Genomic DNA, 14,668 nt, shown 5'->3' with positions numbered 1-14,668 from the left:
GCCTCTGAATATGCCGCTCATTTTCGATGGATTTTGGCCGATTTGGGGCATCGAAACGAAAAAATTGCAGAAAAAAATAATTTTTGATTTATCGAACTTAAAACGATATTTTTGTAACTAGTGCCCGTAGGGCTTCATTCTGGGCGAGTTTGAAGAAATTCGATTTTTTCGCTATTTCCAAGTCTAGTTGATATTTAGGCGAAGCTGCTCTTAACTCTCAGCTTTGAAATAACGAGTGTTTTGGCTGAAAGCCAACCGAGACCTGGAGTTTTTACTCATATCTGCAAAATGGATTGCATTGAAAAATCGCCCCCGAAAATGTAGCTGATGGCTCACTCCCATTTCAAAGTCTCCCCTTTTACTATTTGAGCGGTGACTAAAAATAGTTTCCATAGCAACATCATTTCTATGTAACAATATGGCTTTTGAAGACAACTTGTTCCCGAAATGTCACTTTAACTCGAAATCTAATAACTTTTCTTATTTGTCTTTTCAGAACACAGTTTTCGGAAGAAAAAAATATATGAATAAACGGTTGCCTTCCCGGAAACGGCCACAAGACCAAAGCCCTCCTCTCTACAAAGAGATATCTTGCTATCTTGTAAGAGAGAAACTACTTATTGGGAAAGAGGAAAATGCCACAATGGTAAGTGATGACCATAATTAACCACATTTTATGATGTTAGCAACCAGTGGTTTAAGTAATGGCGATTCAAAGCAGTAGTTGTGTCCTGATGCTGGCTCCTTGTCATTTGGCAAAGTTCAAAAGCGTTGTAAATCTCATATTTTACAGAGAGAGCGGAACCGCATTATTAATTAGCTTGTAGGAAGACATCTCGTGAAACTATAACAAAAAAGTTTTAAATGCTGCCTTTAACTCTAAAATTCACCCAGAACTTAGAAAACCTTGGCGTTTTATCACACTTGATAATTCTTTGGGCAAGAAAAATCACTTGATTTATTAGGTGATCAACAAGAGAAATCCGACGTGTTTCATGTCAGTTTAGAGAAACTACGAAACGGTCTGAAACATTGCGGAAAAAGTGGTTGATTCGTTGAGCTATTGAAAAGATTAGTGTAGTTCAGTCCGCACAACTTTTGCTATAAGTTGTTGACCGGACGATTCACAGATAGCGACCCTTCGTTGTAGAAACTGGCGTCGTGTTACCTAAAATTGTCATTTGCTTCAGTGAGATATCTTCAACAGGAGTAGTAAAGTTTTGCTGTTTCGAATCCATGCTGAGATAGGTTTTATGAATTTCACTGTTTTAATTTCGCTAATTTCTAAACATAAACACTTGACTCGCTTTGCCGACGTTGTTGTAAATTGTCGAAAATTGCAATTGTAAACAAATAGTTTTGTGTCGGGTTACCCGATAACTTCAAATCTAAAAATAATAAAACCTATTTGTAAATACAGCCAAGGCGAGTTCTGAGGTTTTTGTTGCGCCAGTATTGACAACTGCTTCATAGACTGCCAAAATTTCTTCTTCTTTTACGGTTGGAAACCATGAAAAGGATTTGCTTTCCGACCCCAGCTTGGTGATATGCACAGTACTTAAAACGTAACAATTCTGCAGCTACTTCACCCAATCTTAATTCTTCTCCTACGAACGTATTCTGAAACACGTGCCTCATCCGGCAAGCTTCGCTTCCTGAGGTCGTCGCTCTGCGGGCGACAAACACTTTTGGCTTCTCCCGTGTGCATTATTTTAGGCGATGAGTAAGGTGCAAATGTAGTACGGTCATTCCTGCTTAATATGTAAACCTACAATGATTTGAATCAACAATATCAACTTCGCGTTGTATCGCACGGTGAATTTAGCTGAACAGTCAATGCTCCCTGTGAATTTAATGGAAAAAATATAGACAATTGAGGACTTAATGTCTCTGTCGGCCTGCATGGGCTAAAATTTGCTCTTCGAATTTCATGTTCTTAAAATCTACATTTATATTTCGTTCCAGGGAAAATACTCTAGAACACAAAATTTTCGCGGCCAACCATCAGACCTCGACAGAAACACTTCATTGTTAAAAAATATATGCTTCTAGCTTGCCTCTAATATGTTTACAAGATACAAAAAAATAATTCACTTTTTTCTGTTAGGGTGGAGGGAAATACATCCTTTGGAAACATGGCTGTACGAACAAATGCTGCAGCGACAATCCTTGTGTCAACGGAGGAGTATGTCGGGAGATTTGTGACCCTCACAACGCAAGGTTTAACTGTACCTGCCTTGATACGCACACAGGCCGGCGATGTGAAAAGATTAAACATCCAAGAACCTGTGAAGATATTGCCAAGAACGGAGCTTCGAAATCAGGAAAGTACCTCATCTTTGATTCTGCGAACCAAGCGTTTTCTGTTTTCTGCAACATGGAGTCAGAATCGGGATTCGTTTGGGCGTTGATACAATCATTTTCCTTGGCTAATAAAGCTCTGTTTAACGACAAAATGTTTGGCGCTGATTAGCCTGTAAATCACGAAGACAATGATGTGAGCTGGAGCTCTTACCGCCTGTCCTTACCACAGATCCGGTCCATTGCTAATCACTCAACCCACTTCCAAGCAACCTGTAACTTCCCAACGGCGGGTCTGCGGTATACCGACTACGCACGCGCCAAGCTGGAACGTAAAGGTAAAGTCTGCATGCGAGCCAAGTGGCCCATCAGGCCGGAGCTTATCCCGGTTTCTGTAGCATGAAGCGACTAGGAGTATTTCTACTCCCCCCTGGATGGGATGCTAGTCCATCGCAGGGTTACCCCCAGCATTAAGTTCGCCGGTACCCATTTATACACCTGGGTGGAGAGAGGCACCGTGAGAGTAAAATTTCGTGCCCCAGAACACAACACAATGTCCTTAGCCAGGGCTCGAACCCGGACCGCTCGATCCGGAGTCGAGCGCACTAACCATGAGGCCACCGCGCCTTACCACAGATCCGGTCCATTGCTAATCAGTCAACCCACTTCCGAGCAACCTGTAACTTCCCAAAGGAGGGTCTGCAGTATACCGACTACGCACGCGCCAAGCTGGAAGGTCACGACATATTTGGCAGCTGGGATTTTACTTGCCGGATGTATGAATACGTAAACATCCGGGGAAATGAGTGCTCTAACTGCAGTGCTGTGACCAAACAGTTACCTGGGCAATCTTGGACAGTAAACAGTTACAAGAGCAGATTATTTAACTGCCAATTTGATGGAACTCCAGGTACAAATGGTTCTGAACACAATTTCGGGTGGTGTATGAAGATAAATACTAATCAGCCCTGTTCTTCCTCACCTAACTCGACAATGCAGCACTGGTTCGGAGTTAAGCAAGACTTGTAAAGAATCTTCGCCTGTGAGCGATTATAATGACTCATTGGCATGAGAGTATTATTATAATTGTGATTACAGCGTACAGCCTATAGGGTATGACTTATCGATCTACGCAACGTTCCCTTCCCATACAAAGTTAAAAGAAACTTTCCACACCGGAAGCAGCTGATTTCTCTTGTCAGTTCACCTTCGTTTTAACTGTCGTGACCAATGATATAACTTACATGTACTTTAAGTTCCTTTTTCGTTTATTTACTTTACATTATGGGATATATACTCTCATTAACACCATGTTCACTTATTTTTTCCAACAGCAATTACTTCTTTGCAGCTTACCGCTAGTTTGCTAGAGGTAACCTCACCGTAAGCCGCTAAACTCTGCAGGTATGTCTAAAAGGTCGTCCCTGTTGTCGCTGACGAGTCATTATAACAACTCTTTATCAGCAGTTGATGCTACAATCATGGTATCAAAAGACATGGCAAAGTATGAACTAAAAAATTTTCTGTGCAAGGGGTTCAAAGCCGTTTATTGTGGTATTTTCCATTTGCCATAGACCATGGATTTGATATAAAAATGGCAAGTAGAAAATAAAGAAAAATTATGTATTTTTCCTTTCGAATAATTACTAAAAGAAAACGAACACTTTCTGCTAAACTTGCTTCAAAATAATACCAAATGTGTTTAGAAGCTAAGATGTTTTTTAAATGTCTTAACAGTTTTATTGATTTTCTTTATGGCGATCACGAACGATTTTTTTTAAAAGGGATTTTCCTTAGCCGTTGTAATTTTCACATTTTCAACCGATTGACGAAAGGCTGGTAAAAAGCTGATTGAAAATGCTATGTAATAACCAGACTGAATAGTAATAAAATTTTATCGAGACACCTTAGTTCATCAGGCTACGAGAAAACAATAAACAATTCTTTCCGATGAAATACAATTAAGACTTCGTTCGCTTTCTTCAATATAAAAGCTACATTTAGTGTTATAAGCCCATAACCCCTTTGATGTATATAATGATTAATGAAGCAGGGCTCCCTCTGGTGGAAATCGCAAAGCACATTTGATCTTGTTACAAAGGTGTTTCATGTGTTTCCTGTTTGTGTTAATTACATCTGATCGAGTAAGTACATCGTTAAACCGTTGCACCATTGACTATAAAAAAACAAACAAACCAAAAACATAAAACGAAACAAAACAAAACAAAACAGGAAACAAACAAACCAAACAAACAAACAAACTAACTAACTAACAAAAAACTTGTGGGGTTTGATTGCAAACTTCCATTCAGTATAGATTCACTAATCACATCAGTGGAGCTTCACGAAAGGTTGGACCACAAGCTGAGATATAAAAGTAAAACAAAAAGTAAAGTCTTCTGCTGGCTGAGGAACGAAGGAAACGGAAAACGTTTTTCTCACGCGTAGCTGGGAGTCTGAGTACACCTGTATGGGGTGGGGGTGGGGGGTTCAGGTCACGGGGCTTGTACAAGGTTCAGTTTTTGTTTTGCCATCCGCCATTGCCTGACATGCCCCACCAACCCACCCATGAAGTATTTCAAAAGTCTATTAAGTTGCAGCGAATTTATTTAAATCGCAGTGAATTTTTTCTCTTGTCACTTTTTTTGTGCCGTTGTAAGACAGTTATATATATAGTTGTTATATTAATAAAAGTCATGCTGCGTGGTCTGGCTTGGCATGGCTCCCAGCTGTGTGTGAGAATGTATATGTATCAGTAAGTTAGTTGATTCCAAATAATAAGCAAGTAACCAGCAATCATAAAACTGCACCATAAATGTAAAAAGAGAAATGAACCTTCTATGAGTAGCTTTTGCTGCCCTGAATTTAGAGAAATTGGTTTAGTTCGGCTATTAATTCAAGTCTGCTTGTACATTCCACGGTTTGTCTATTTCGTAAGTTGTTATCCTGGGTTCTGTATTCAGCTTCAGTAGCTTCATCCTAGAGCACAATCCCTCTTCTGCCTGGGCGGTATAAAGCCATTTCAAGTGCTTCAATATTCACCTTTACATTTTTACGATCACGGAAATCTTCATCACGAGGAGAACTGTTGTCAAAATCAATCTTGTTCACATCAACAGGATCAATTTCCAGGTCCATCTCTAGACCCTGGTTGGAATTTGACAATGGAGCTGTTCCATCTTTGTAAGAATCTTCAGAAGTTTTCCCCTCTCCAAGACTATTGCTGTCATTTCCATTCTTTAAAAGCTCAGCGCTTTCTGTGTCAAACAGTTCATCATCTGCAGATTCCTCATTTAAACTGTTGAAGGAAGGCACTTTATAATAATCCCTGGATTCATCCAAAACGCTGAAATCCAAATACGGATTGTCCTTCTGCATCATCTCCTCCAGTCTCTCTCGTATTTGGGTGAAGTCTGGTCTGTCGTCTGGGTTTTCCATCCAGCAATCCGTCATCATACTGAACCTAATACAATGTCAATGTGCGTTTGTTATTAATCAGTGCAAAAACTTTATGTAATAGTAATTTAATATTCGATTTTTGCATTATTTTTTTCGATCAGGTACACCAGGGCTTATTGTTCTAAATTTTCTTTGAATGATACAAATTTTATTTCACGAATCCTATTTTTAACAACAACATAAAAGAATTGACGCAACTAGGAATTCCTCACGCGTGGATTAGGTTAACACAAGCATAAAAACAGTAAATGGCCTTAACATGTCTACCAAGATTTACTTTGCTCCTTGAGAGAAGCTATTAACGCATTCTAGAGCACTTATAGAAATAGACTCTGACTTACATTTCATCATTACAAATATCTGGTTTTTCCATTCGGTAACCAGCTTTTAGGAGACGAAGTAACTCTCTGTTGTTTATTGTAGGATATGGAGTCCCACCTGGATAAAAGAGATTCACCAATTACTTCGCGATACGCAGAAAAGAGAGAAAGAGAAAAATAACAACAAATGTTGCAGCTTACAATGCATACTGTAACCAAGTGCCTTTCAGAAGAGCTGCTACTTTGGTTAATCTTTGTTGTGCAAGATTCGATTCCATGGAACTAATCGAATTGCAAAAAATTAATAATCTTCGTATGTTACATGCGTTTGTTCCCGCCAAAAGACGTTTTAGAAGAATGTCTTTCTTACCTAATGTGACCAACTCCCATAAAAGAACGCCGAAAGCCCACCTATAAAGTAACCAAAAAAATGCGTTGTTAACTTCTTAAATTTTTAACAAACAATCAAGGGCTGTCAATTACAACAGCAGTTTCTACTTACACGTCACTTTGAGTTGTGAACGTTTGGTCAAAGATGGCTTCAATTGACATCCATTTCAGTGGAAGCTTTTTGTTTCTCTTTGAATGGTAAACTTTCTCTTCATACACATAGCGAGTCAGGCCAAAATCCGCCACTTTTGCCATCTTGTGCTCACCAACGAGAACGTTTCGGGCTGCTAAATCACGGTGCACGAAGCCTTTCCTTGCTAGGTACTCCTGTGAACGCATTTTGATAATCATCAACTGACAACAACTGCAACAACTTCATTTGCGCCCATAGTTATTGAAGAACTACATTTCACAAAAACATTATATTAGATACTGCCTACAAACCGAGTTTGAGGGCCGTACGGTATGTTACGGTTTGGGCTTTATACCTACGATTTACAGCCCATAATTCGAAATCATTGCTAAGTCGTCAGCAGATTTTAGAAAAACGAAACGATTTACATTTTTACTTACACGGAGCATGTTTAGAAAAATTGGCGATAAATTCAGAGAAATTTTGGCAACAAGAACAGCTTCACATTTTAGCGGGCCGCACTGTGAAGTATGGACCTCTTAATCATAGTGCGTCTCCGATCAGCTGGAAGATACGAAATATCCGTAATGGGCTAAAGAGAGACCGGGCAGCCATCAGAGGTATTTGCAACAGTTACATAATCGAGTTAAAATTTAATGGCAATAAAAAGACCACAAGGGTATCGAAATCGTTAAAAAAAAAAAAAATGCCAGCAACACCAACTGCAACAATAATAAGGTTGGAAAAAACTGGTTCATCGTACTTTTTCAAGATGTTAGTTTTAAAGCACCTGCACCTGGCAAAACACGGGACTTGCGCTGTAATGTTCAGAGTAATGTACTGTAACGCTCAAAATATCTCACCATTCCTTGACTTATTTGCCAGGCAAAAGCCATAAGATCTCCTGGAGTAAGTAACTCCTCCCTTTCATCCTCCTGGTCATCAGCTTCATCTTCTTTGGTCATTCCTTTGTTTTGTACTCCAGATTCGTCCGAAGACTGCGCAAATGAAACAATCTGAGTATTTCGATTGTGAACGATTTCTGCCTTAGTGCCATCGACATAAATTTCGTCGTTTCGCCGAGCCTGTAAAAAAAAGCAAACCTTGTTTTCAGCGTGTTTAAGAAAGTTTGAACCTTTGAACCTTGAATTTCAAACATTTCGTTTAGCGCTAATCACGGTTTAATTGTATCTTGTTGTTCATTATATTTGCCATCACTTTCTCTTGAAATTTGAAAATAGTAAAACCGATTTCTTAAATTATGATAACGAAAATTGCCAAGAAGACCAAATAAGGAAGCCAGTTTGAAATTTCATTGGGAGTCCCATGGACTTGCCAAAGAGCGTGGCTCAAAACACAACTTCTAAAAAGGGCTAGTCAAGTGAATTAAATATATTTAATAGACATGTGTTACGTTTTACCTTTCCCCGTCGTTTTCGGAGGTAATGTAAAAGATCACCGTACGGAATATATTCAACTAGTAAGAACATTGGTTCTTGCACAGTACAGCATCCCAGCATGTTAACAATATTCTTGTGTGATCTCATGTTCTTCATGAGTTGAATTTCCTTAAGAAATTCTCTTCTTTGGTCACCGTCTGCCATATCTACAAAAACAAAAATAAGAATAAAAAATACTTTCATGGTACTTTTAATTTTTTTTTAAATTTAATTTAATTTTCTTGGCTCGAGAAATAATTGACAGTTTTTGTAAAACACCATGCTGAGAATTACTCGGGAGAAGAAGAGCTGAGTTCGATTGAAGAAGAGTGCTGTCAATAAAGCACCTGCATTGCAATCTATGTGTTGTTAAGCCGTCCAAAGCTTAAGTTCCCCACTGATGTAAACTCTCTTGAAAGTGACGGGCAACGACTTACTGACAAAAGCTAATCTGTCCTTCACAAAAATACCTTATTTTCTTTTGTATAACAATTAGTTCCCTTGCTGAGTTTGTCTACAGCAATGAAATCATCTCAGATGGCATAGAAATGGTTAATTTTTTTTGGTTGACAGTGTAACTTTGTTTGCGATTTGCAGGAGAAATAGTAGCTTTTAATTGCGGCAGGTCTCCACAGTTAGAGTTCTCTTCTTAAACAAAGGTCAATACGGATCTTGCAGAACCAAGCTACACACTACTTTAATTTTTAACCCTACACAAGTAGCTGCTTATAAAAAAGAATAATAATGGCATTTTGCCGTAAAAAGCCAACGGCCACGTTCTTCTCCTCACAGTGTCAGTAAAAATTGCATTGGTTGACTTTTGTTCATCAACTCGAGACGTTTCTTCAGGTTCCCAAATCTGAATAAACAATGTAACTCACCGTGTAACATTTTCACCGCCACAGTCAATCCGTCAGTCTGCCTGACTTCATTTTTACGAATCGCATTTATTGGAAACTTCATGAACATTTTCCGTGAGGGCGTAGTTAGCGCTTTGAGGACTCCCTTATACACCTTACCAAAGGCACCCTCTCCGATCTCTTCCTCCAGAGTCAGTAGGTCTCCATCTACTTCCCAATGATCAATCATTAACGCGTTCTTGCTGCAGGAAGTAACGTAGATAATTGTGTTTTTATTACTTCGATACTGCTAATTAAGTTAAAAAACACTCCCACAATGCTCTACTTTAGGCGTTTATTTGTGTATGTAGTCTTGCATACGTTGGCTACTCCCGCAGCACGAATCCAATATTTTGTACACAGCATAGTTAAAAAAAAGAGACACATGTACATCCTAGGGCCAATGATGGTTTACTAGGATTACTAAGGTGAATAATATTGAAAATGTTATCTTATCGAATGAAAGATTAATTTAACATTTATCAAGGAGACCTCAAATGTACTAATGGTATCATGATTAACACCTTACCCGGAGACACGCTCTGCCTTCCTCTGTCTTTGTCTCCCTCTGTAGCACCATAAACTAACACATATGACAATCAGTACAGCTAACAAGATTCCTGCAACAAGCACAGCCAACTCTGCGGTGGATAGCGGATCAGCGGGACGCTCTTTGTCTGAAAATAATAAATGGATTGATCAGGAAAAAAACTTATTTGCATATTCTGTTCATAATGATTTCCTTAGTTTGTTTGTTCGCTTCACTCTTTTTGGTGAAATAAAAATTGGAAGAAGCGCTTGAAAATGTTTTAGTTTACTAAGACTGAAAAAGAAGCGCAAAGTTAATGTAAAACTAAAATAAGAACAAAGATTGTTTAAACAGATCTTACGGGCAATTTCTCTTGACAAACGACATCCAAGTTGATATTAGACCGAGTCTACGCATGAACTTAGTTAACGAGTTACTCAATCTGTCTGTGATATTACTTTTATTGACTTGTATCCTTACCAGGTGCAGTCGCATTTCCAGGAACTGCAATTCCTTGGATCCAGTCATGTTGGTATATGGGAATAACCTTGAAAGAAACACGAAAAGAAAGGTTTTAATCTTTCAGATATTTTAAGCAAAGTTTGTGACAACGCAAAATTATATTTGGAAATATATTTACAAACTTTCAAATTTTTTTTGATTGATGTTGGCAAATTACAAATCATTGAGACGGCGAGACAGTACCCGGTTGGGCGCAATAATTAGAAAAGACAAAAATTCAAACACGAGAAAGAAGGATAAAACAACGTATACAAAATGTTATGGAAAGGATGAATGTAACAAAGTATAATTTATTAGCTGTTTAAAGGCAAAATAAAAATTAGTAAAGAGATAAAGGTTGTAATATCTATACCATTGTTTCCAAAACTATTCTGAGACGTACTCTCACTCGCTTACCCGATAGCCAACTCCCTCGCCATGCAATATGCCGGATATGATGAAGTGGGGTGAAGACGGCTGGGCAGTAAACATAAAGTAAAATATTTAAGCTGCACTGTGAACCGATCGATAACATAATCCTTAATAACTATGACTGAAATTTAAAAGACTTTGGTTGTGAATTATGAGCAACAACATGACATCAAAGAAAAGGCCGCTTTCGTTTTCTTTTTTTTTTTTTTATAAGAGTGTTGGTTTTATTTTCTGCACAGCCAGAATATTTTCATTGACCTGTGATTTTAGGACGAAAACTATTTTTATGCACATTCTTAAATTATATCGTATTTTTTGTAAAGCCTGATTTGACACGCACAACTTCTTGAAGAAATGTTATCAGTATCAAACATACCTGCTAGACTGTTTTAGTTGTTGTTGTTGTTGTTGTTGTTGTTGTTTTAGTGTTTTTTGGCTATTTTTTAGAGGAGGACGGATTCCACCCAATTTAGTTAGTTAGCTGGTTTAGTTTTGTATTCACAAATTTTCCACACACAAAATAATTCTTTTTTCAAAACCTTAGCCTCGGGTTTATTCTTTAAACACCGCAAATTTCATTCTCGATATTCTTATAAAATTTGTTCTTATAAAAAAAGATTGCAGTGCCTGATAGTCTTTGTAATTCGCTTCTTTGACAATTTGATTCATTTTCTTTGGTTGGGGTTAAGGTGTTTCTATTAACCAGTAACTTCGATTTGAAGAATATAACAAACGCTCATATACCATCGTCCCACGCCCAATTTTTTCAACTTTGAAACCGACCTACGTTTTGTTATTGTTTAATTTGTCAAGAAATACAACTTAGTTTCAAACTACTTGATGGTGACCGTGTCCCTTCAGCGGAGTCTCCAGTGCATTGGACGTAGCGCCTCAGCAGTTGTCCGCTTAGGAAACGGTCGATGACATTTTCGCGACACTAATGACTTTTTCTCTACTAAATAAAAGAAAAAAGAAAATTTGTGGGTAACCACCCAGTATTGAACCCGAAACCTGTGTTTCCTAATATCCCTCATACTACTACACTACCAGGTTGATTCGCCAAAACTCCGCAAAATTTAATTATGAAACGTGACTCTCTTAAATATTAATGGCAGAGATGCCCCAACCATCAAATGAAAGCTAACCGCAAGCAAACCAGTATTAATATGAACAATTAAGCATTTGGTGAGTGCGTTTTACTCCATAAACAAATTATAACCAGTTTCTAACCTGTCCAGGCCTAAATTAAAGCAGATATGACATCGTTTATTCTGAAAGGCTTGGTTGCCAATGATGGCAACGACGGGTAAAAATGTTTACGAAACGGTAAGTAGTAGCGCCTCACGATCAAATCACAAATACCCTAAAGCCCATGTCAAATTAAGTTTTGCGGATATGGCTATTCAAGGATTTTATTAGGTTTTCCGAAAAATGAATCACCAAATTTTCCACGAAATCTAAACTGGAAAGATAAAATCATCTCTCTAAAGTTCCAACTTAACGAGATTTTATATTGAGAGTATTTTATTTATTTTCAATGAGGTCAGGAAACTAAACGCTTAAAAAGCGTGATGGGGTTTTCTTTCGTTCGATTGCATTAAAAAGGAACAGAAAATTTTCAAAATTGCTGTAAAAAGTTACAGAACTGTTTTCCACAAAAAAAAAAACGACTTTCAAAGGAACAAGTTTTAGCTAGAACTACCAAGCTCCCCAAAAGGTTGTCAAAATTGACAAAATTTGTCTGAAATCGAAGAGTCCCCACACAGAGATGATGTTTTGAGAAACGTCAATTATCTGTCAATCAATAAGAAATTTTTACTTCTTGTGAAAAACGGCTTACTCTTTTAGAATTTTCTCCTTTCTTTCCGAAAGCTCATAGTTCAAAGGTTATTTTTATGGAGAAAAATGAAAAGCGTTTTTTTTTTCCACTGAAGATACACGATACTTTAATTTTACGTTTAACGTTATCGCGGAAACTATTTAATATGTCTTCCACCGTAAAAGGGCCTGTAATGACCACAATTTTAAATTATTAATAAGCGCCATGAATAGATAAGGATTAATTACTCTATAGATAAGATAGAGACTGTACAGCTTACTGGTAACTCGACTTTCGTGCCATTGCTCCTTCCAGTGAGGTAAGAGATCTTGTAGGAAACCAGCGTGCTGTAGTTAAAAGTTGGCTTTTCCCACGAGATTTTCACGCTAAAGCTCTCGCAGTCAGATGACGGAGAAAATGGTCCGGATGTCAAATAACGCACTTTTACTTGGTCTGGATCTACACCTGTTAAACGAAACGAAATAACAAACTTATTTTTATAGGCAAGTACACGCAACTATTGAAATAATACTCTGCTTCACCAAGCAGTTAAATTGACTGAAGCATATTTTAATCTCGTGTAATTAAAGCTATCAGTTTCAAAACTGCGCTCTCACCTCGTTTATCACCCTTTCTGGAATGGTTGGCAATTAAACATAACACTAGCTTCAAAAATGTTTTAAGCCAACAGTCAAGATATGTTTCCTACAGCGCTTAAGGTAAAGGAGTCAACCTAATGGGGTAATAATTTGCTTGGACGTGTGCCATGACCGCTTTTAATTGATAATTTGCCAATTACTAATCACGTTACAGCGGAATCTCGATAATCATTAACAAAAAATAAAAATTCATTATAATAGTGATTTGAAAGTAATTGTTTTAGGTCTAGCAAAGGCCACGAAAAAGGCTGCACGTAAAAATGAAGGCTTTAAATAATAAATTAAGGGGCATAAATTAAACACTGTTTGTATACATTAGGATATACATATCTAGGTGAGTATTTTAACCAACCAGGAGTAGTTAACATAACAAAGGTCCAATTTGTAAACGGTTTGTCATCCGGAAACACTGGTCTGATCTATAGAGGAAAATTCACGGACACAAATCAAAACTAGTTTACTAAAATTGGAGAATCCGAAAAAAAGTGAACAAACACTAAACAAACAAAAACAAAATCAAACCAACGAAAAAAGAAAATGCCAGAGTCTGTGTAAGATTTCACGACTGATATTTCTGAACCAGAAAGTCCAAAAGTGGGCAAAAGGTGTTTAATTCGAAGTTTCGTGTTGCTAGGGCTCAGCAATTCTAGAGAGAAGGAGCGTAATGTTTCTCCATATAAAAACACTTATTTTTTAGCTCCTCACCGTTCCTTAAATCCTTTACCGATTCTTTATGTCCACGACGGAAAATCAATTACCTTAAGTTTGTAAGACCTCCCGGGAAGCAGGTTTGTTATTTTCTGACGATTAACATCCTGCAAAATAATAAAAACACATCAAATTATGACAAATCGGCCCTGTCGTGACGACTGCTCGAGCACATGGTGCTGACAAGCTAGTACAGCAAATTAAGAGACCTCCTAAGAAGCGTCCATTTTAGAGTTGCTCGAGGCGCAGCCAAGAACAACTGTAACTTCTTGAGTGCTCTCCAAATCTTCCAAGTGCATCATAACTCGATGATGCACTGGAAAAAAAAAAAAACATGAATCAACTGTTTTATAACATTTTCAATGGAAATGGCGAAATGAAGTTAACTTTGCTACGCCATGATCCACGCTTACATATGCTAAGCTCCATAGTGCTGGCTTGGAAGCTATTTAGTATTCTGGTCATCATACGCAACCATTTCTTCTTGTTGTTTTTTTTGTGTCTGTTTGTAACTCTGTGTAATATTTAGATTTAGCCAAGCCTAAAAACGGAGCTCCTGATTGCAATAACGACGATAAAGGAAAAAGAGATTTATTTTCTTCTTGGATCAGAAACTCAAAAAGTGATCAATTGTGAGCATGTAATTGTTCAGCGTTTGGTTCTGCTATTTTTTTTCCAGTTAAATTTTAACAAACTATACCTAACAAGCCTAACCAAAATTGTAGAAATTACGTACGCAATATATCAGGAACTTTCCAAGAGACGATTGTACAAGGAATATGTTAGAAGAAAAGTTAACAACGCGCCAGGGGTTAATTTGCGCCGAAATTTTCCCTTTGCGAGTACTCCTTCCTTCTCCCCCAGAGAAATAACGCGACTTGAGCCCGCGACTCAATCGGTAGACCAGTAACTGGTCAGCAAACCTCGATGGGCTCTAAACCTGAGCCCGCGATATAGTCACCTAATACTGGTCAGCGGATAGCTTGTTGTGACAGCTGTCAATTAAGAATAGCGTGGGCGCCCAAAATCAAAGATGTAGCTTTAGTAACGGTACTCCTCTCTTAGCTTTCAAGGTATTG

General features: G+C 37.9%; 1 protein-coding gene and 1 pseudogene across 2 annotated transcripts in view; one reads left to right on the top strand and one right to left on the bottom strand.

Moving 5' to 3' along the window:
• The first annotated feature begins 523 nt into the window (after nucleotides 1–523).
• On the top strand, nucleotides 524–3,410 carry LOC149111293 (uncharacterized; annotated as a pseudogene).
• Nucleotides 3,411–3,550: 140 nt separating this feature from the next.
• LOC110065020 (uncharacterized) overlaps nucleotides 3,551–14,668 on the bottom strand; it is a 32,807-nt gene continuing 21,689 nt past the window's right edge. For both annotated transcript variants that reach the window (XM_089290911.1, XM_089290910.1), the window contains 13 exons: nucleotides 13,640–13,696; nucleotides 13,234–13,300; nucleotides 12,503–12,687; nucleotides 10,389–10,448; nucleotides 9,951–10,017; nucleotides 9,471–9,618; nucleotides 8,924–9,144; nucleotides 8,025–8,209; nucleotides 7,467–7,688; nucleotides 6,583–6,797; nucleotides 6,451–6,491; nucleotides 6,102–6,198; nucleotides 3,551–5,764 (listed from right to left, as the gene is read on the bottom strand). In XM_089290911.1, the coding sequence (XP_089147037.1) occupies nucleotides 5,281–5,764; nucleotides 6,102–6,198; nucleotides 6,451–6,491; nucleotides 6,583–6,797; nucleotides 7,467–7,688; nucleotides 8,025–8,209; nucleotides 8,924–9,144; nucleotides 9,471–9,618; nucleotides 9,951–10,017; nucleotides 10,389–10,448; nucleotides 12,503–12,687; nucleotides 13,234–13,300; nucleotides 13,640–13,696 (2,049 nt within the window). In that variant the 3' untranslated portion in view covers nucleotides 3,551–5,280. The remainder of the gene's footprint in view (nucleotides 5,765–6,101; nucleotides 6,199–6,450; nucleotides 6,492–6,582; nucleotides 6,798–7,466; nucleotides 7,689–8,024; nucleotides 8,210–8,923; nucleotides 9,145–9,470; nucleotides 9,619–9,950; nucleotides 10,018–10,388; nucleotides 10,449–12,502; nucleotides 12,688–13,233; nucleotides 13,301–13,639; nucleotides 13,697–14,668) is intronic.

The sequence above is a fragment of the Orbicella faveolata genome, unplaced genomic scaffold (assembly GCF_042242905.1).
Source record: "Orbicella faveolata isolate gen_17 unplaced genomic scaffold, um_ofav_v1 contig_24, whole genome shotgun sequence".
NCBI classification, from domain to species: Eukaryota; Metazoa; Cnidaria; class Anthozoa; order Scleractinia; family Merulinidae; genus Orbicella; species Orbicella faveolata.
This window is presented reverse-complemented; position numbering and strand designations above follow the sequence as displayed.